This window comes from Aulostomus chinensis, chromosome 6 (assembly GCF_037954235.1).
Source record: "Aulostomus chinensis isolate RoL2024-O1b breed Wild chromosome 6, RoL_Achi_v1.0, whole genome shotgun sequence".
In the NCBI taxonomy this organism is placed as follows: Eukaryota; Metazoa; Chordata; class Actinopteri; order Syngnathiformes; family Aulostomidae; genus Aulostomus; species Aulostomus chinensis.
Genome location: NC_141325.1, coordinates 11385402 through 11407429, shown reverse-complemented (window position 1 = coordinate 11407429; position 22028 = coordinate 11385402). Strand labels below are relative to the sequence as shown.

The window sequence follows — 22028 nt, the reverse complement described above, 5'->3', positions numbered from 1 at the left end:
AACTGAACCTGAAGGGCAAGCTGGAATATTGACGCCTCGCTGTAGGCAGATGGATTAAGAACTTTGCTTTCCAATAATGTATTTTCTCTGGCTTCTTGAAGGAAGGTAAGAAGAGCAGGGACTTTTTCCCCCCTTTTTAAATCGTTGTCATTGAGTTCAGCCTGTCCAAGTCTCTTAAATGCAGAACTTAAATTGTAGATATAAGCTGTTTTACAAAGTCAAACTGCCAAAGCTGCTTTTAGCCACTATGCTGGCCAATTTTGGAATAAAATGCCAGAGGACCTGCAAATAGAAACAGGGCTGAGCTTTTTGAATTCATCTTTCTGTGAATTTTACTTATTTTTTTTATACCCTCTGCTAAGGAGTTAATGACTTTAAAAGTTGAGGATGGATTTTGATGAAATTTGTTAGGATTTGTTAAACCTTTTAGGAGATTTCAGAGTTGATCCAGAGCTGATGACCTCATTGCCTTAGCAGAGGTAGCTGGTCTCCATGTGCCATGTGCTTATTCTTTAGAAAAACATTTCAATCACAGCAACAAATATATTCATGATGGAGTCCAAAGTGACGTTTTCACATCCGCTGTTTCTCCATCAAACAGTCCAAAACCCACATAAATGACAAAAAAAACAAAAGCCCAGCAAATCCTTGAGTGTGTGGAATTAGCAAATGTTTGATCTTTTTTGCTTGAGAAACAAAAAAAGGAAAACGATTAATTAACTCTCAAAGATGACGATTTCTTTCTATCTTTTTCGCGTGTCTGGTCTGACCGGGTCACCCTGCCGTTCTGTCTGATCACAAGCGCACCATCAGCCTGAGGTCCCTCACTATAAAGCACAAAGCCATAGAGCTAATATGGCAAGTTGACATTGAGGATGAGCTCTACAGTGAGTATGTACTTGGGAAAAGAACACACTGGGATTTGAAAAACTCAATAGGGTTGTTCGATAGCTTTGACAATGCAGCGTGATGACAGTTTCCACTTTGCATTTAAAGGAGTGAAATGTGTCATTCAGTTTTTCTCCACAGTCGCTTCTGATTTCCCGTCTGATGTGCAACAAAGAACTATTGATAGGCCTGTGTGCTGGGGAACAGAACTCACTGGGATTTAAAACCTCTAGAGAACCGTCAGAGGCTTTTGACAATGTGATGTAACGACTATATTTAAAGGAGTAAAGTAAGGCTTTACACCTCCGCAGTAGCTTCTGATTTCCACTCAACAAAGTAATATTGATCCTTTGGGAAACCAACTGAGAACAAAACCTCGTCTTCCTCTTTCATAAACTGCTATTTATGGGTTGGGTTGGGGGGGGGGGGGGGGGGTCTCCAGAAGCCTACACACCTGCTGCCCTGTACCATGTATGTACAATTACACAAGCAAACAGCCACAATCACCATAAAAGATGGTGTGTGAAAACCTAGAGGGAGCCGAGCATTTAAAGCGATTGAATAAATGACAGGTAATTTTCAGTTGCGAGTGGAGCGCAGAGAAAAGTGTGGCGATCAATCAGTTTGGCGATCACCCATGCAGATTTCAGTCCTCTCGGCAGATGACACTGGTGAAACAAGGCAAGATTGCTGGACAAGTGCGTAGGAGAGGAGTGGGAAATCTGTGCATGCGATGATAGACATGCATTCATTGATTTCCATTTCCATATACTTGAAAAGACGCCTTTGTTCAGGCATTATAATCATTCCTGCTTAGGAGGTTTCAGCGACTTTATCACAAGACTTGTGAAACGCACATTGCAAGTTTTTTAGTTTTTTTTTTCTCCAACATGGATTTATTCCCAAGTGTGTGTGACATGGCCACAGCTGGAGAAAAGTGGATATATTGATCAGGGGAGTGCCATTTGTCAAACATAGTCATCTTTGAGAGCCGGCATTGATTCTTGAAGAACATACAGTGCGCTTTTCCCATAATTTCATGGCCATTTTTTCTGATAGTGCACAGCGGAGTGATAGAAATGATCTGGCGGTAGTGATAGGTGAAGAACTCCGTCTCCTCACTTTGCTCCCTTGCAGGATTTAGCCCCTCTGTAAAAAATATTATCTTGGAATGTTTTTGAACAGAGAATGGTTGCACACCATCCAATTAGAGAATGACAATATCTTTTCACAATTATTCGTCTTTTAGTATTCATTTTGGAGGCTGTAGTTTGTGTTGCTTTTTGTATTCTACCATGTTGGGACATTTTATTAACCCTAATTAACGTACATGGGTTTAAGTGAAAATTTAGTCAGGAATGCCTCTCAGGATATTTGAGTAAAATTCAGGTATGTAAAAAGGTATATCAGGTGTTTATATACACAATGAAGGTCAGAAAGACGGAAATGTTGTCAATCAACCTCAGAGCAATAGAGCAAGACGGTTTCTGGGAGCTTTCTTTCTGCTTTTAAGGTTATTTTCTCTCCAACGCACCTGCCGCTGACTCTTGTGTGCAGAGTTTCCTGTTTAAAAAGTAAAATTCGAAAACAACACAAATCGCTGTCTCCAAAATGACCATTAAAATAAATAAAATCTTCATAGAACTAAACATTAAAGGGAGAAAAGGAGGGTTTATTACCAAGATGTTGTGCTATACTTGAGTTTATAATTATAGCGATGTAAAACTGAGAAAAATCAGTAAGTGCTCTCATTGTAGAAGCCAGTACTTCTGTATAATTTAACTGAAGTGTTGCAGACTGAGATCATTCCTTTTCTTCAAAGACATCCAAACTTGAATCTTTTTTTTTTAAGAGATAACTTCTTATTTGGTTTGTCGATAGTTTGTCGAGTGACAGCCCTGCCTGCTTTACACTCAGTTGAGAAAGTCCAAAAAAAAAAAAAAGATGGTGAGAAAGTGGCAGATGTATTGTTAGGTAACACTGAAACTTTCAGAGAGGATAAAAGGAGAGAACCACAGATGCCAGTTTGTTTATGACCACCCACCTGCAGTATGGCATTGTAGGTAAAGTGGTCAGGAAGGGGTTAAGTCATCGCTAATGTCACGCTGGTTTATATTAGCATCGACTCAGTTTAGCGGAATTTCTTCAGGTGTAGGAGAAGAAAGAAGCACTGGACAACTTCAGTACTTGAATGTCGGATCGATTCGGTGCACAGCATCATTTACACTTCCGTATCACTCTCACTCTTCCGTATCACTTACTCACGCTGAATAACTGGAAATCATGAAGCAGAAATCAAATCATGTAAAATATTCAACCGATTATCCTAAATAGTTTAGTTAACTTTACATCAACATCTTTGTTGAATGAAGATCATTGCACATGAACAGGTGTTGCGTGCGTGCGTGCTCACACACACACACACACACACACACACACACACACACACACACACACACCACTGGAGCAACTTTTCACGCTAGTCTTACGACAAAAAAGGATTGATGAGTTAGCAAGGTGACACTTGGATTTTGTGTGTAATGAGGATGTAGGTGACGTCACCATGGTAACCTAAGCTGCTCACCTAACCTGAGCATAATGTGTTTGAGATAATGTATGAAACCAGTTAACCAGGTAACTGTCCTGGAGAATAAACCTCTTGGTTAAGTGATAAATGTCTGATATCTGATACAGAGACTGATTGAAGTAAAGCCTTGTACTTGTTGACCCTATAATATTTCTAAATATCCACCACTTTGAATACATTTTTTTTCCCATTACTTCTTCCCAAGGTGGTTTAATACTTCCTGGGCTGCAGCTGAACGAGATCACGAATATTGATGCTATAATAATACATCAAGTAACTCATTCATTTAATGGAATAGAGAATTGGGATTGTATTACCTCTGTCTGGATGATGGACACTTATATTGATGAAACTGAAACACCTTCACACAGTCGGCTACTTTTTTTGCCAACCCCCCCCCCCCCCCCCCCCCCCCGTCGGGCTCAAGCATCTCCAACTGTTATCCTTTTGCTGATTTACATTCCTCATATTTGTTAAAAGATTTTCTCTACACTTGCATTAAGGCATGCACAAATTTAATCAAAATCCTTAAAATATGTCTTCTCCATTAAAAATTCCAGAATATACAACGCACATAATTCACATTTTAACTGCTTTGAAGATGCACTTAAAATTAAGGACTGAGAAAACAACTATCTAGTATCAAACTCTTCAAATTGAAGCTTGAACTGTAACTGCAAGAATAAAAAGAAAAGCACCTTTTTTGTCTTGAGGGGGACTTTCAGGATTGTTTGTTTGTTCTTCCTGAGTGGAAGTACGCAGCTCTAGACCTCTCCGTGTTTGCGATGGCTCTCCCCAAGCCAACTCCACCCCTCGACTGTGAACTCGCTCATGAATAGATTGGAAAAACCTGGGTTGGCTGAAAGTGTTTATGCTAACACAAAGATGGCCTGGGTATGTTGAACTTTCTTGGTAGTGTAACCCCCCCCCCCCGATTCTTCTGATGCAGCATGTCTGGGAATCAAAGCAACCTTGTCCTGCCGTAACCTGCAATGTGAGCTTCAACAAAAGTGACATTTGACTGATCTTAAGTCCAACATTGAAACCATCAGGACTCCAGAGAGCCATTGCCAGGGTTTTATCACTTCCACCACGTCTGCATATTAAATTATATTGCCTAAAGACCACTTTAGACATGAAAGTAGCTCATTCATAATATGAAAACTCCCTTTTAGAACTTAACATTCAGTAGAAAACAGGCTGGAAAGAGGAATATTTTTTCATGCACTTTGAAGACTTGTTGGAGATGTGTTAATATGAGGATTTCCCACAACTTTGCAATGAGGGAGCTTCTTAATCGAAGCAGGCTGGATAGGCATGAAGATGGATTGTTAATAGAATGTGTTGCAGTGTTTTCAGTAATCATTATTAATCTGTGTCAGTGGATTCTTTCTGGTCTCATCCCAGTGTTCATAAAGCTTGGTTAATTAGATTGATTGATTAGATGGTGCTGATTCAAATCTCTCATCATATCTCCCCATCCCGTCAGGCCTCTAATAAGATCAGATGACTCTAATATTCATGCACTCACGTGTATACACACACACACACACACACACACACACACACACACACACACACACACACACACACACACACACACACACACACACACACACGGCTTGTTTGGCCTGTCGCAGCACCTCTCCATATTTCTCACATTCTGTCTGTCACATCCATATTCAGTTAGGATTTACAGGCATGAAAGATGCAGTCAAGCTTGCTAAAGCAATACACTGAAGACCCGAATCTACATTATGTTAACATGAAAAGGTTGCAAATCTCTCATTCCTCCTCCTCCTTCCCCGTCTTTTTCTCCTTTGTCTCTCACAGTTATCCATCCTGGGTTCCTGTCTCATCACGTCTCATAAATATGACTAGTCTGTCTGTTTAGCCAAGGAAAACATGAGCCTGGATAGCTTGAGACCGGGACCCTCACATCTGTCGAGACTCAACAATGTGTTGGGTCCGCCACATGTGTGCAGGGTTTGTGTGTGTGTGTGCGTGTGTGTGAGAGAATGTTTTCATGTCTGTATACATCAAATATCTTTGTTTCCCTACACACTTAAATGCGAATTAGCTTTGTCTCAGTCATGCTTTTCAGATCAATACTCACGCAGAGCTTCAAGACAACCGCCCTGCCTGCACTTAGCGCACAGTGCCTGCTCATCAGCACAGAGACAGCACAGTAAAGAGACTCTCCCTCGCTGCTGTAAAACTTTATGACTTTCTGTGTTGCTTTTGTCTCCAGGCATAGGATATTACAGCTGGATGGTATAGTGTTCATTTAGATTTTTTGCCAGATCACCAGTCCTTCACGTCAATACAACCCATCAGAGCTCTTTAAAAAAAACAAAGTTAGGTGTGTGTGTGTGTGTTTGAGTTTATGAGTAGGTACCTGAGTCAGTGTGTGTGTGTGTGTGTGTGTGTGTGTGTGTGTTTGTGTGCGTGCGCGCGCGTTCCAAGGCTGTGATGAATCTACTGCAGTATCGCCCTCAAGAGAGTACTTATAGAGAAATGATTACCTTGGAAAGAACAGAACTTTGATGAAAATTGTCCCACTTCAGTTTGCACCTTGCAGACGTGCAGTTGGTGTCCTTGTTTATGGGTTATTATTGGAAATCTCCAAAACAACACTTCAGTAACAAAGTTTCTCTTTCATAAAGACATCATGATTTTTCTATGGCCTTTGAGAATTTGCATTAAGAATCAGAAAATTAATTTGCTGTCCTATGGGAATAAACTATCATGGCTGTGTGTGTTTGTGTGTGTGTGTGTGTGTGTGTGTGTGTGGGGGGGGTGTTGGGGAGGTAAGTAAAAAGATCACCGCTAGCGTTTAGTGGTGTATGAATCACCACCACCTGAGTCTGAGTCAGGGAGCTAACGACAGCTTGCTCTGGAACCACATGATCGAGTTCATATTGTCTCGCTGAAGTGATAAAGTGGGATTTTCTGCTGAAAAGTCACTGAGAGTACACCGATCCACAGTCTGTGAAAGCTTGCACAGAATTTCATGCTTCATACTTCAGCTCCAGAATGCTTCCATCAACATCAGCAAAAAATTAAAAATTAAAAAAGTGTCCTTGCACAGAATTGAAATCAATGGCCTCAAAATCAATAACATTAGTCCAAAAAAGGTGTGAGTAAAAAAGGTTGGTAGACATACCAATTCGAAATAATTTTCAAAGAGGGGTGAGTTTAATCGTTTTTCATACTTTGCAAGCATTTTTATCACCATGTAATTTGCTTTAGACTGGCTTTACCTAACTTTTTGAACTTTTCAGGACACGTGATGACGTGAAGGGTCATTTCTAGACCACCAATTACACCATGTTATGTTAGGAATATTGTGCTATCTCAGGTTTATGGTGATTATATCTGCCTAAAGTACAGAAATATTGACGAATATACTTAGTAAAACATGCCAGTATCCTGTATAAACTAATGTCAAGTTACCTTTTGACCTGCTGAGCCGATGCCACAATCCCAATCCATGCAGAGCTGCAGAAAATAAACAGTGTTGATTTAATTTGCATCCAGCACATGGAAACAATAATCATTTATTTGGTTTTCGTAAGCAGTCCAAATACAGGCGGTCCCGATTCAAGATTTTATTCACACAATAACCTGAAACAACCATTTGTCTGCCATTAAATAACTCCTGTGAGTAATTAGTGGAAGCTGATATGACCTGCTGCCTTGGATGTTTGTAATGTTAACTGAAGAATGTTGTCTGTTTTGTATCCTGCTACTCTTTTACAAAAGACAGTCTCTGAAAGGACATATCATTTGCTGATGGCGGAGGTGGAAGGGTGGTTTATTGTCATTTTGTGTGTGTGTGTGTGAGAGAGAGAGAGAGGGAGAGGGAGAGAGTTTGAAATATGCTCAAAGGAAGAAATTAAAGAGAGAAAGAACACAATTTATGATGTGAGGGCGGGCTTACCGCTGTGTGTGTTTTTGGTGAAGATCTGCCAGGTTTAAATGAGGGAAGGATATGAGAAGGTGGATATGAGAAGGTGGAAATGATGGGACAAGATGAACGACGGACTGCTCTGTTTTCCATCTCTTTGCTTTGCATGGAGTACGGTAGAGGATATTGACAAGCTTAAATGCCCCTGGTGAATGAGAAAGTGGCCCTTGGGTGCTGCCCCATCTTTCTGTGAGGGCAGGGCCCTCTAGACAAAAAAAACAACAACCACACACTCACGTACAACATGACCTCTTTTTGCTAGCACAGCACTGTCAACAATTACCTCTTTAAAACACGCACGCACGCACGCACGCACGCACGCACGCACGCACGCACGCACGCACGCACGCACGCACGCATGCACAAATCCATCTTTATGAGAGCAGCATTTCCACCATTCCGGCCCACTTTTCTTCTGCTTTTCTTACCTTGTTCACCTAGGGACCATTAAACCAGATCCTGTCTAAAAGGCTTGAAGGCCTCTCTTGTTGACCCCCCCCCCCCCCCCCCCCCCACCCCCACTTCCAAACACTGCCATGGCTCTGTTTTTAAATCAAAGTCCAAAGAAGGCTTGAGGGGGAGAAATTTAGGACAATTTTTGTTGTTGTTGTTTTTTAGACAAATTGTACAGTAGTTCCAAGGCCCATATGGTCTCAGTCTACGCACACACATGCACGCACGCACGCTTAATCTGATACGCTACATGCCCTCCTGGCCTGTTCTGCTCTGGTGGGATTTTCTTTTTTTCTCCCTTCTCACCTGCTGAGAGTTACTGTAGATGTGTAACCTTCTCTCTTTCATTTTGTCTCCTCTGATTTTACACAGCGGTATGCTCACATATAACTGCACTCTCACACCTCTGCACCAAAAAAAAATTACAACTCAAAAAAAAAAAAAAAACACTGATATGAAAGACAGTGTGGAGGTGCCCTCTTCTGTGATTCGTGTACTTCTCTTGCTGTCTGCTCTGATTTAAGGATCACGGTGGTGTCTAGCTTTTTGATTCTGCTGGTAGTCAACCTGAAAATGTTTTCCTTGATAGTTTTTTTGGCAGAGGCCATGTTGGGGGAGTTCGGGCCAGCTCACTTCACCTGCCAGCTGCTTAGCTAAGGCTACCCCGGTCCCTTTGGAGCTTTGCCTCCCACCCAACTCTCTTTTCTTTCTTTTTTTTTGTTTTTAAGTTTCATACTCAAAAAAAGACAACTCGGCTCCCTCTATCCTTAACTCCACCTGGCCCTGCAGATCAGGTTCCATATGCATCAGTGTCTCGGAGAAGGAGCGCCGACTCGTCTTCAGTTAATCTGTTCTGACTGCAAGCGAGAAGTGATGGGTGGTGTGGTGGGTCCAAACCTGAGGTGTAGAATTTTAAGGTGGATCCAGTTATCGATCGCTCGCTACAAGGCTAGCAAGTACAGTGAACTGTTACAACCCCCTCACACTGCGATGTCTAGGATGAAGAAGTTCTGTCTTGGGTATTTCTTCCTTTGGTCAAGGGCATAAAATACAGATACTTGAAGGAGGAACGATTCTCTGCAGCTCCCTCACAGCCTGCTACTTTATCTTTCCGTTGTAGTCGACTGCAGCACCCACCTCCTTTTTTTTTTAACACTTATGTGCCAGTACATATCTGTATCACAGAATTTTCTTAAGTTTATAAATCCCTGAGTTGTGCATGTTGTTGTCCACTGCTGAATAGAGGGTTAATTGAAAAGGAAACTTTTCATTGTAACGACAATAAAGAGTTTCTTCTACTGATTTCATATCTTGAAATGTAATATCCCTGGCCCTGGATTTAATAGGGGCTCTTTTCATCAGTGCTAAAAGTTTAGCACCTCTTAAGATCTATTCACAAAGCCCCCCTGAGAGCAACTTTTACCAGGAAATGTCAGCAAAGAAAACAAGTCTCACCCAAAAAGTTTATTATGCCTTTCATGCGCTCTCAAAGAGGCCTCCTGAGCTCAAAAATATGATTTTGTGTCTCCAGAATGCAGAAAGAGAGGCTGATGGCGCCCCATAGTCACCAACTACAAACAAAAAACAAAATGTCCATTTACTAAATCTCAAGTGCATCATCCAGTAATGATACACATCTTCTGTATCCAAGAACACACCAGCTGCACTAGTCGTCAGTGTTACCGTGAAGAAGCTCTGGACCAAAACGGTTGAGTTAATTTTTGTTTCCAGCTCTTGTGGTGTTTGTGGATTACGGAGCATTTGACTGAATGAAGACGGTGTGTGTTAATGGGACGATGCACCTCAGATTTTATAACCAGGAATTGTTGGTAATTTTTGTTGATGTTTGTAGTTGTTTACACCATTAGCTTCAAGCTAAATGTATGTGGCTGGTCCTTTCTGCTTTCTGGAGTCATTAAGAAGTGACGCAGCAGTGGAAAATAATGATTTCTTGAGCTGAAGACGTGTATTAGCGAGTACTTGTGAGGTAAAAAACACTTTTTTGGGGGAAATTTGTCTCCATATCAAGCACACATTTTCTGAGGTAATCCAACAATAGTTATTATTAATTAGTTAGTCATAGCATTTAATGACGAATGACAACGTGGGGTGGGGCGACATGGCTTGGAGGTAGCGTGGCCGTCTAGCAACCAAACAACTGCAGAGTCACTGGTTCAATCCTCACTTCCCCCAGTGACCATGTTGAAGTATCCTTGAGCAAGATACTGAATCCCTAATTGCTCCTGATGGCTGGGATAGGCTCCAGCCCCGCCCCCCCCCTCCCGCGACCCTAAATGGATAAGCGGTATATAAAATGGATGGATGGATGGACAATGTGGGGTGTGAGAAGTGTGTTTTGGTTTCATGATTTCTATAGAGGGCTGAGATATTCATCAGTGGTGAAAACCACACGTCTCCAGTGTGAATACTAAAGAGTTCAAACCTCCTCTCTGGGGTTGTTTCAGGTTGCCAGTGTTCCGACTGAATCAGTTTTAATTTGGCCACCAACAAAACGTGCTTTAAAAAAACTCACTTCTATTGCAATTTTACTAAACGCGGCCGCAGTGAGACTCCACCAGCATGCAGCTCAAAATTTGGTGGAGCTTCTACTGATGTTTGATTTCGAGCTAGTCTCTAACTTTTTCAGTTCCTTTTATTGTTAAAATGCTTTATGAAAGTTACTAAACTGAGGGCTAGGAGCCAAAGTGTATTCAATGTTTGAGACTTTCTGAAAAAAAAAAAAAGACCTCTCTTGTGTTCTTTTCTGTCAACTTACTTCCTTTTCAAAGGGTTTTAGATTAAAGCAGGACATATTTTTTTTGAACATGCAAATCTGTTTTCCAGATGAATAGAACAAGTAGCAGATGTTGATGTTTTATTTGCAACAATAGTGAGGCCAGATTTTTTTCTTTTTTTCCACTAGACAACCCGAGCCCTCTGAGTTGGCAGCTTTGTAGCGTTGACAGACTGGCTTCATTCAAATGAACAAGGGAGCTGAAATTTTTCCACATGGGGCCAAATGATAACAAGGGCCTCAGCACATAATTTTTTTAAAGTCACGTCAGTGCCGGGCGATGCATCTCCAGGCATTTTCATTTTATTGTCATTGTAACATAGAGTAATCAATTAAGTTGTGTAAAATTCCATTTAAGGTGCTAAATTCTTGTTTACAAATTTCCTCTTAAATCAGTTATCGTTCATTTCAGAATTTTTCTCCTCTAAACAAACTTCTGTTGCTTCATCTGTGACTGGAAAACCTTTGCAGTCTCATTCCATTATGAGCCACTTTACACCTTTCAAGCTCTTTGGCTCCTTGCTGATAAGCTGAGAAATATATCTTTGAACTTCAATAGAGTTGAGGTAGAGGTGTTTTACCCAGATAAGCCAATACTATATGTGACTTGGTGAAAGATAAATGGAAACCTTGTTCTTTCTCTTTTTTTGTGACTTTTCTTTCTTCTGGCTGTCTTTGGGCTTTCCATCTCTGTCTGCTGCGACTCAGTAACCTTAAAGGTGGACCTGGAAGGGATGGGGGGCAGAGGAAGAGAGGGAGAGTATTAGTCTCCGTTTAGATGTTTGTGAAGCGCAACATCAAGAAAAGATTGACTAGTAATGATTGTTAAGTGTCAGGTTGGCTGTCTAATGGAGCTACGACAGAGCTGGTATAAACAAGCCAACACGTTTGACCGGGGCGACTTTGCCTGCCGCTCCATAAAAATGAGTATTTTAACTTCAGTATTCATTCAAAATGGGTGCTTGGCTAGTGCAATAAACCTTGGACCCAACTGAGGTGCAATTGGGTGGATTCAGAAAGAAAAACGGTGCTGCAGTAAAGAAAAAGAAGAGTACAGGATAAATGTCTAATGGAGGAATAGGAATCTGTGTGTAAAAGGGTATGAGTTTGAAGAAACACAGTGAGGACACTCTCCCACATGTCAAGAGTGTTGCCAAAGGAGGTGAAGTAGTTATCAATACTCGTATTGATGACTACAATAGAAGGTGGTGGAAATGTTCAGCTTCCGTATTGATTTCCTCTGATGCATTATGAGCTGTTAGTCGAGGGATGGGTGAATGAAGGGGAGTGGTCCATATTTCATAAATTGACACCCGAGCTTGACAGGTGCACTCTTAAAGCTGTTAGTTCTGTTATCCCTCCGCCTCCGGGGATTTTCCTTCCCTCACTTTTCAACGAACACAAAATACCCACCTACCAGCAGCATAGATGGAGGAGTTGACATTTAAACATCAGTTTTAAAACTATGAATGAACACATATGGAATAATGTAGTAAACAAAAAAGTGTAAGTATATTTTAGACTCTTCAGAATAGCCACCCTTTACTTTGATTACTGCTTTGCACACTCTTGGTACTCTCTTGATGAGCTTCATGAGGTCGTCACCTGAAATGGTTTTCGAACATTTTTGAAGGAATTCCCAGAGATGCTGAGCACCTGTGGCCTTTTTGCCTTCACTCTGCGGTCCATCTCATCCCAAAACATCTCGATTGGGTTTAGGTCAGGTGACTGTGGAGGCCAGGTCATCAGGCACAGCGCTCCATCACTCCTTTTCTTGGTCAAATAGCCCTCACACAGCCTGGTGGTGTGTTTGGAGTCATTGTTCTGTTGAACAATAAATGATGGTCCAACTAAACGCAAACCGGATGGGATGCAGGATGCGGTGGTCGCCATGCTGGTTCAGTGTGCCTTCAGTTTAGAAAAAATCTCCAGGGTGTCACCAACAAAGCAGCCCCAGACTATCACACCTCCTCGTCCATGCTTCACGTAGGGAGCCATGCATGTAGAGACCCTCGGTTCACCTTTCCTGCATCGCACAATGACGGTGGGTGGAACCAAAGAGCTCAGATTTGGACTCCTCAGAACAAAACCCAGATTTCCACTGGTCTGATGTCCATTCCTTGTGTTTCTTGGCCAAAACAAATCTCTTCTGCTTGTTGCTGTTGCTTCGCAGTGGTTTCTTAGCAGCTATTCGACCTGATTGGCGTGGTCTCCTCTGAACAGTTGATGTAGAGATGTGTCTGCTACTAGAACTCTGTTCGCCATTTATCTGGGCTCTAATCTGAGGTGCTGTTAACTTGTGATTTCTGAGGCTGGTGACTCGGATGAACTTATCCTCAGCAGCAGAGGAGACTCTTGGTCTTCCTTTCCTGGGGCGGTCCTCACGTGAGCCAGTTTTGTCGTAGCGCTTGATGGTTTGTGCGACTGCGCTTGGGGTACATTCAAAGTTTTTGCACTTTTCTGGACTGACTGACCTTCAGTTGTTAAAGTAATAGTGGACTGTGGTTTCTCTTTACTTAGCTGATTGGTTTTTGCCTTAATATGAACTCTTAACAGTTGTCAAATAGGGCTGTCAGCTGTGTACCAACCTGACTTCTGCACAGCACAACTGATCTTCCCAACCCCATTAAGAAGGCAAGAAATTCCACAAATGAACCCTGACAAGGCAAAGCTGAGAGGTGAAAACCATTTCAGGTGACAACATCATGAAGCTCATTGAGAGAAGGCTCAGGGTTTGCAGCACTGTCAACAAAGCAAAGGGTGGCTATTTTGAGGAATCTAAAATATAAAACATATTTACAGTTATAAAACATTTTTCTTTGCTACACATGCTTCATATGTTTGATGTCTTCAGTATGTATCTCCAATGTAGAAAGTAGCAAATGTCTTTTACGAGTTATTTACAATAATCGCTCCTCCTCTCTCTTCGTTACCTCTGCAAGGGTGCATCAGTGTTTCAAAAAAACCTTTTTTTTCCAGCTTTCTTTTCACCTTAATTGTCACACTCACTGTCAAGCTGTGAATGAATGAAACAATGTCAACCTGTACATAATGAATGAACAACATCAAATTGATTCTTGAAAACATCATGATATGAACTCTCTTCTCCCTTTTCTCCTCCACTTTCTATTCTATTGTATTCTATTCTATTCTCCAGGTCACTGATCGGTCCGTACGAGCAGTCGCTGAACATTGTCCTGAGCTGCATTGTGTTGGCTTCATGGGATGCCCTGTGACATCACAGGGAGTCATCCATCTCACTGTGGTCAGTAAACTCACAATTTTGCCATGCACCATTGCACTTTCCTTAAAGTATGGCTGAAATGAAAAGAAAAGAAAACAACAACAAAAAAAACTTTTTGAAACACTTACTTCAGATCCTTGGTCACACTTTTTCAAAAATAATGCCTGATAGTCTAGTACCAGGTTTTGAATGGGTGTGTATGTGAAAACCGGCTCCGGGCCGTCTGGTTGAGCTGCCTCATGGGTGTTGGGGGGGGGGGGGGGGGGGGGGCTGGGTCACTGTGACACTGTTTAGTGTGTGTTTTTAGTGCTGCTAATGTGTTGGTCTGCCGAGCAAACATAATAGGGCCTGAGCCTAAAGTACCTTCAGGCTCAGGCCCTAATAATCATCAGTCACCAGTTTTTAGTGGATTTTAGCTTTTTAGCTAAGATGTTACATCAGTGTGCCTTTGGCCACCTCAAACCCTGTTTTCTCTCTTAAAATTCTTCGGTTCCAGGCCCGCCGGCTTGAATTTGTTCATTTGTGGAAGGTGGAATCTGTAATGGCTCCAGATAATTCACAGGGTATTTTATAGAGAAGGACTTCAGCAACTGCATGGAACACAAGATGAACTTCGTCTCTTCTCTTCTTCGACACCAGCTTCACCCGTCATTATGTTAGGACACGCTCAGGATTCGCCTATTTGTTGGCAGCCAGCAGTCAAACTCTTCCCAGTGCCATTTCCCACTTTTCTATTGTTTTACACTCAGAAAAAGTTTTTCAGCTGGACTTCAAAGTCTGAGTTGTGACCTGTTTTAAGATGGCCCACGGCAGGCTTCCCCGATGATGCTGCTCTGTCAGAAGAAGGATCATTTCAGTCCATTTTGTGTTGTTAATAGCAATTATTCAAATCAGTAAATAACAACATGAAACCACTGAAGGTTTAACATGGATGTTAGTTTTTAGTCTAATCCAGCTCCCCCAGACTGACCCCTCCACAATCGCTTTTGGCCATGGCTTGTCTCAAAGGGTGGGGTGTGTGTGTGTGTGTGTGTGTGTGGGGGGGGGGGGGGTCTAACTTTCGTAGAGTAAACCCAGGACCTCAGTGAGTGTTTTATCTCAGATTTAGTTTTGAAGTTATTTTCTGTTAACTTTTAAATCTCATGAAAGCCTAATGAGATGAATCCTAATTATACGCTGCTTGTCTGACTACACCCTGCTGTTTGCATATTACCATGCTAATGAGTAGCAGCTCCGTGGTTAAAGATGTTCCATGCCATATAAACATGGATTCAGATTGTTTTCACCATGGAGTGCTGCACCTGGTTTGTTTTTTTTGTCCTTCTCTTTTTGCTTCTTTCTCTTTTCCAACACAGCATACATCAAGAATGTATGCGTGTGTGTGCGCGCGTGTGTGTATATAGCATGTCCATTCTCACGTGAAGGTGTGTGCAGTCCGTCTACATCCATGTGTTATAGATTTAGCATGTCTGCACCCATGTGTGCTCATGTAGTACAATTCGATTTGTGTTTGATGAACTTGGAAGTATATGAGAGTGTGAACGTACCCTTGTGGGCCTGTGTGCACCCGTTCCTCCTCAAATGCAATTACAGTTGTGTTAATAGGACTGAGACACCCGATGCCATGCTGCATTATTAGATTAAACAGCAGATTAATTTGTGCTCACGCTTTTGCCCCCTATCATCTCTACAGCCTCCACTGACCTTGGCCATGGTGTTGTAGACAGACAGTAATGAAGCCAGCCAGTCATAACAGCATTAGCATACGTGGAGGTGGACACGCACACATACGCGCGCGCACACACACACACACACACGCGCGTGTGCACACACAAACACACACCTCATTATTAGTTATTACACTATTAACCAAGGTGAAGTTTTAAAAGTTTAGATGATGGAATTCATCATTCTGGTGTTTATATTTCTTGAAGTTGTTGATTGGTCCAAACAGAAAAAAAAGATCTTTTTTTTTTTTATCCAGAGTTTTGAGAATTAACGACACATTCCAGTGATCTGAACACAACCTAGTTTTTCGAGGGCGTTTTCTCTTTTTGTGCTTTCAGCATTGGCTATGATTTTCATTCGTCACCCACCAGACAGCTGTCATGCTATCACATTTATTCTGTTTGTCAGTGCGCTTGTGTATCTACACAGTCGATTCAGGAAGAGAATACTTGGTTTGAGAATGGAGCTCCATCCGCATTCTATTGATACTCCAGGTATGATTCACAATAAATCAGTCAGAGAGAGAGAGAGAGAGACTCAAACGAGAATCAATTGTAATTACACTTTTCAAAATTTGAAGCGTACAACACTCTGTAATATTTATAATGTGAAGTAAAAAGTCGGTAACAAATCCAACCTGAGGAAACACCTGGTCAAAATAAAACCATCTAAAAAGTCAAAGGATGAACCTCATTTCATAAACTGAAGACAAAGTCCTCTGCTGCAGCTGGTTTTCGCAGTGTACATGGAAAATGAGAAGTTTTGATGTGTTTTTTGATTGACTGAAATGACGTCTTTTTTATGATGTGGTTTGAAATCTATCAAGTACATCTTGTAAACTGTAGTCCACTACCATGATCTGGTGCAGTCGCATTCACACCCACCACAGTTGTCCTGGAGTACACGTGAACGAGACCAACTTTTGACCTGGACCAGGGTTCAGTATACGGCGTCGACAGTAATGAAGGAAAACGAAATTTATGTGGAAGCCCTTTTCACCAAGATCACACTACATGTAAATACGTCATATAAATGCCATAAAAAATACTAAACGTCAGGCTTCTATCTTGACAGGCTTTCTGATCTTATTAGAACATCACATGCATGATAGGAAAGCCAGTCTAGGGTGGCAGTGCTTTACTCTGGGAGAAAACAGCCCGACTCGGTGAAGCCTCTACCCTTTGCTGCGATGCAGCGCTGGGTAGGGATTTCAAATGGTGCCCAAAGTTCAAATTATTTAAACCTTCGGTAGCCCCTGACCTTTCTAAGATGCCAGCTATGTCTTACATAGTCAGAAGTGACACATGTAACCAGGCATGATGGTAAGAAAAGCTACCTGTGTATTTCAGGCTTCCTCACCCTCGACAACACAGTAGCGTCTCCAGCCATCCTTGTTCCCGGAAACTTTTTAGCTTTTTATGACATATGATTAGTTCCTGCCAAGCTATGCTCTGCATTTGACCTCAGGGTGAAGGAAGAGCAAATATTGATGTCAACAAAGTGTTGCTATATTTATGTATTTATAGAGGAGAAAGTATGGACGTGTGTGTGTGTCTGTTTCTGTCATTTCTGTGATTCAACTCTCTCTTGTTCGTTTGCTCTTTTCCTGCCTCTTCCTCTTCCTCTCTCTGCCTAATCTCTGTCAGTAATTATCTCGTTTAGCAGCTGATTCCTCTTCTCATTTTATTCCCACTCGGTCCCATCCAGTGTCGATTGAAAATAATATTATAGCGTTTAGAATCGTTGCATTTCTGATGACTCCGTGGACTTGCATGCGATTCCAGGACTGCGGCGCTCCTTTCTTGTTCAATTATCGCACTCTCCTCCCACTTCTTTTCTTCCTCGACTGCACTCTCCCACTGTCTCTGATAATCTTCCCTACTCCCCACAGATGCCACCCAGTCATCAGTGTGAAAGAAAGAGAGAGAGAGGAAAATCCATTACTTTTATTAAGTTCTCTTATATGACACACTCATTTCAGATTGATATTTCTTTTCTTTTTTTATTTTACTGCGACTTTTCACAAATTAGGGTTTGAGGAAATCAATGGAAATCATATTTTGTTAATCAAGTGAGCTGATGGTTGAAATGGGCCACCCACAGTGTTGAGTTTGATACAGATGGTCTGAGTAAAGCAGAGTGACTTGTAAAACTGCGGCATTTATGCTCCTCTAATGGTTTTGCAGTGCTTAATTCCTCCAGGAGTCGTGCGGTTCCTCCTGATGTGAAGCACGACTCAATATTTGTTGCAAAGCAGAATTTGATAAATCATCTTGTTAGTCAAAGCAAATTCAAAACCTCAGCAGGCTAAGAGAGAGAGAGGAGGGCTTATTTTGTATTTGTGGACTTAACTAACACTTTCCCTACTTGTAAGAAAATCAAATGATACAGCCTCAACTATCAAAAGATAAACTGTGGTGGTTTTTAAGGAAATAAAAACTCAACCAAGGATAAACTTTAATTTGTGTTTGTCGTTGGTTTTCACATTGACACATAATGGATTCATAGATGAGGTTTCTGCACTCTAAAAACTGTGTAAGTGACACTGGGGATCTCCCTTAAATGCTAATTTGAGAAGTTTATACATTACACAAGTTTGTGTGTGTCTGTGTGAGTGTGTGTGTGGGTAAGTGAAATTAATCATTCTGATTCCTAATTCAGGCACTCAGATTTCCCCCCTTTTTCCAAGGCTTTGACAAACCACAGAGTTTTGTGTGTGTGAGCAATGAAGTGTCGGGGCATTATTAAAGGGTACAGTCGAGCGTCGTGGGTAGAGCCTCCTCTCCTCAGAAGTGAGTGTTTGTGTCTTTTGGGACAAGGACTTGTGTTTGAAGGGGACAACATACAGTGTTTTTTGCTACTTCTTGGTCACACAACTCACTATCCATCTCTTTGAATAGTCTTCTGTCCTCTTAATGGCTTTCTCTCTTTTCCTTTTGGACATTGTCACCCTCTTGCACATTTATAATATTTTTTCCCCTTCTCTCTCTCTCTCTCTCTCTCTCTCTCTCTCTCTCTCTCTCTCTCTCTCTCTCTCTCTCCTTCCCTCCCTCTGACTCCACACACACACACACACACACACACACACACACACACACACACACACACACACACACACACACACACACTCACTCCATCTCTCCATCTTCCTGTCAAGCAGCTCTCTATCCTTCTGGTAGTGATTAAGTCCAAGGTCAGCTCTATCAGAGCGTCAGTGTTAGAGAGCAGCTCTGGGTGCCAGAGAGCATTCATACCCCCACCCTTAGATGTCCCACTTGATGGCTTCCCCTTTTGCTTGTCATGCCTACCCACAATGCCCCCCTCCTCATACATCAACCTATCACTGCCCTGAGACGCTGTGGGCCTCACACATTTTTTTGTGAAAGTTCCTATTTTTTTGGGGGTGGGGGGGAAGAGAAGAGAGCCGCCTAGAGACATAACAAATGGTGTTGAAGAACGTGTCAAGAGATGTGAAGAGGTATGTTTTGCAGCTCTCAGTTGTCTCTCTCTCTGATGTTTCTGGTATTAATTTGGGGCCTTCGATACATTCAGCCACACCACACCAGCGGTTTTGTTGTTCTTCCCCACAGAAAGTTAGGATTTTTTGACAAATGCTCTCTCTATTTGTTGGAATTTAGTAGAGGGGTGTGTGTGTGTGTGTGTGTGTGTGTGTGTGTGTGTGTGTGTGTGTGTGTGTGTGAACAAATAAAATAGTCTTGAAATAGTCACATTTATGACAGGGAAGCTATTTAATTTCTTAACAAGAATCATATGTTCAACCGTTCCTGGTTGATTGGAGGCCTTGCAACATCCTGAGTTCATTACTTGCTCAGATGTGTGTGTGTGTGTGTGTGTGTATATATATATATATATATATATATATATATATATATATATATTTATATGGTGTGTATATATATTTATATATATATGAACCACCATGAGGTGGAAATGAGGTTTGAAAGGGGTGAAACACAAAAAAGGTTAAGATACAGGTCTTCACCCATACTGTCACCTTCACACCCACCACTCTTTCTCCCCACATAGGATGAGTGGTGTCTGGCTTTGCTTTAGTCTGCTGGCCCCTTATCTCCTCCCCCTGACTGGAGCAGGGAAAATACATAATCACAGTGCCCTGTGTCAAACTGATAACCCCCCAACACAAACCAGTCAACTAAGTGTGTGTATGTATGTGTGTGTCTGTCCCTGTGTACAAATGTGCATGTGCGACTGTGTACTTGTACATGAGTATTGTGTCTCAGGGGTAGCAGAGGGGATAAAGGGGAAAATGAAGGAGCCGAGGGGGATTTGGAGGAAGAAAGGTAATGGGGTTAGAAGGGGGTGGGGGGTCGCTGAATGAGTTGAAATTGTAATAATAATTTTCTTTCACTGCTGTATGGTGGAGATTGTGGGATTTATGAATATAATGAGCAAAGAAGAGCCCAAGGATGATGTGTGTCTCCCTGCAAAGAGTAATTGAAGAATAATTCATTTAGCTCAAAGACTTCCAACCCAGAGACAGACAGAGAGAAAGAGCTTTTTGACCTCTGAAGGGAGGAGTATCATGTCTCATTATTGACCTAACGAGTGTCAACCAGCGCTGTCACATCAGGGTTTTGTGCATCCGTACGTGTGTATGTGCGTGCCCATGTGGTCATTTGGCTTAGCGCGCCCAAGAGAAACCAACGCCGGCTATCTCTTCGAGGCCTTTCCCTGCTACTGAGTTTGTTATCAACACCAACACATGCAGGATTAGCGAGAGAGAGAGAGAGAGACAGAGGGTGTTTGGGAGGGGAAAAATAAGTGATAGACAGTAGATGGGTGCAAGACAGATAAAGAGTGAAGTTAAACACACACACACACACACACACACACACACACACACACACACACACACACACACACACACACGGATCAGTTCACTGGTCCATGACTGATACAATGTATTTGTGATACGAGACCCATGACCTTTCCAGTTTTTGCCTCACTCCTTTTTCAAATATTCATACCACTATGTGTGCTCTAGACAGACCTCTATGTTTTAATATGTGTGTGTTTTGAATGTGCATTCAGAGGGGTTGGGTGTGTGCGTTTGGGGTGGGGGTGGGGGGTAGATTTAGGCTTACCGCAGAGGGATTGTCTCGACAAGGCTTTCTTCTGTCTGACTGAGCTGTCTGGGATGTTCCGATATGGGAAAAGAAAACAGGAGTATGCATGAGTGCGCACTTGTTTTCACCTAGTGACACAGCTGCCATTCATCTCACCTTTCTGCCCCCCTCCCCCCCTTTCTCATCCTGTCTCACGCAATCTCCAACACATGCAGACAGCTAAGCAAAAAGTGTCAAGGCCACAATGCCACCTCAACAACATCCCATGACTTTGAATGTTAAAGTGACTCTCTAAACTTCTACCTGCATTATTGAGAGGATTTGAACTGGGGTTTATCTCTTTTCTTGCAACCTTTATAAATTAAAACTCTTTTTTTTTTTCCATTGTTGCTTGGTTCACGGTTGAGGACAGTAAAACCTATTGACTAAGCAATGGCAAGAAATGAAATAGCAGCTCATATTTTCCAGAACTGTAATCCTATTTTTGACTAAAACAATGCTCCCTCTGTTGGTGCTTTTTCTTAAATGTCATCTAGCTGCTTGTCATTTGGGACAGTGAGGTTGATGGACAGCACCAGGCATGAACTCATGCAGCTTTGTGCCAGCCTTCAACACATGACTTCATATACTGTAGTTCGCATGCTGTCCAACTGGCTTCAACTTCCTGCTTGGCATTTTGACACTTGATGCTAAGTAAATAAATGTAGTAATAATGCAGATAGTTATAACGCTGGTTGCAGGTATGACCTGTACGTGCACGAGCACACACACACACACACACACACACACACACACACTGATGAAATAAAGTGTCAAATCAGCCTCTCCAAATATTGAACTCCAGCTGTGCTCTTGGCTGAGGGACGGCATACCTTTAAAACACCTAGTTATTTTTCTTTAATTTAAAGCGGTGTATTGTGTTTGACCTCAGAGTACGGCTCCCATTTTTTCCTGTTTGAAAGAGGCTTTTAATTGAAGCAGGTTTCAAGCCAAACTGCTTGAAGCACCTCTGGTCATGTGGACTGCATTAAAAAATAATAGTCTTTTTATACAGAGATGTGCTGCTCCGCCCATTATCTCCCACACCAACTGTTTGCTCATCCATCTCCTGTAATATGTGAAATGATTGGTTTTGTTTTATCTTTGCATGTGCTGTGTATTTGAATTGCCGAAGAGTCCATATTCAAACATTCATATCCAATTTTGTAGAGCAAGATTTAATTTTGTAGGGAACGGACATTACTGAATATGCCGTT

At 41.9% G+C, this 22028-nt stretch overlaps 1 protein-coding gene across 1 annotated transcript in view; it reads left to right on the top strand.

The window, feature by feature from the left end:
- fbxl17 (F-box and leucine-rich repeat protein 17) overlaps window positions 1–22028 on the top strand; it is a 218331-nt gene that overhangs the window by 61818 nt on the left and 134485 nt on the right. Inside the window, exon 7 of the mRNA XM_086206418.1 lies at window positions 13850–13957. Within this exon, the coding sequence (XP_086062544.1) occupies window positions 13850–13957 (108 nt within the window). The remainder of the gene's footprint in view (window positions 1–13849; window positions 13958–22028) is intronic.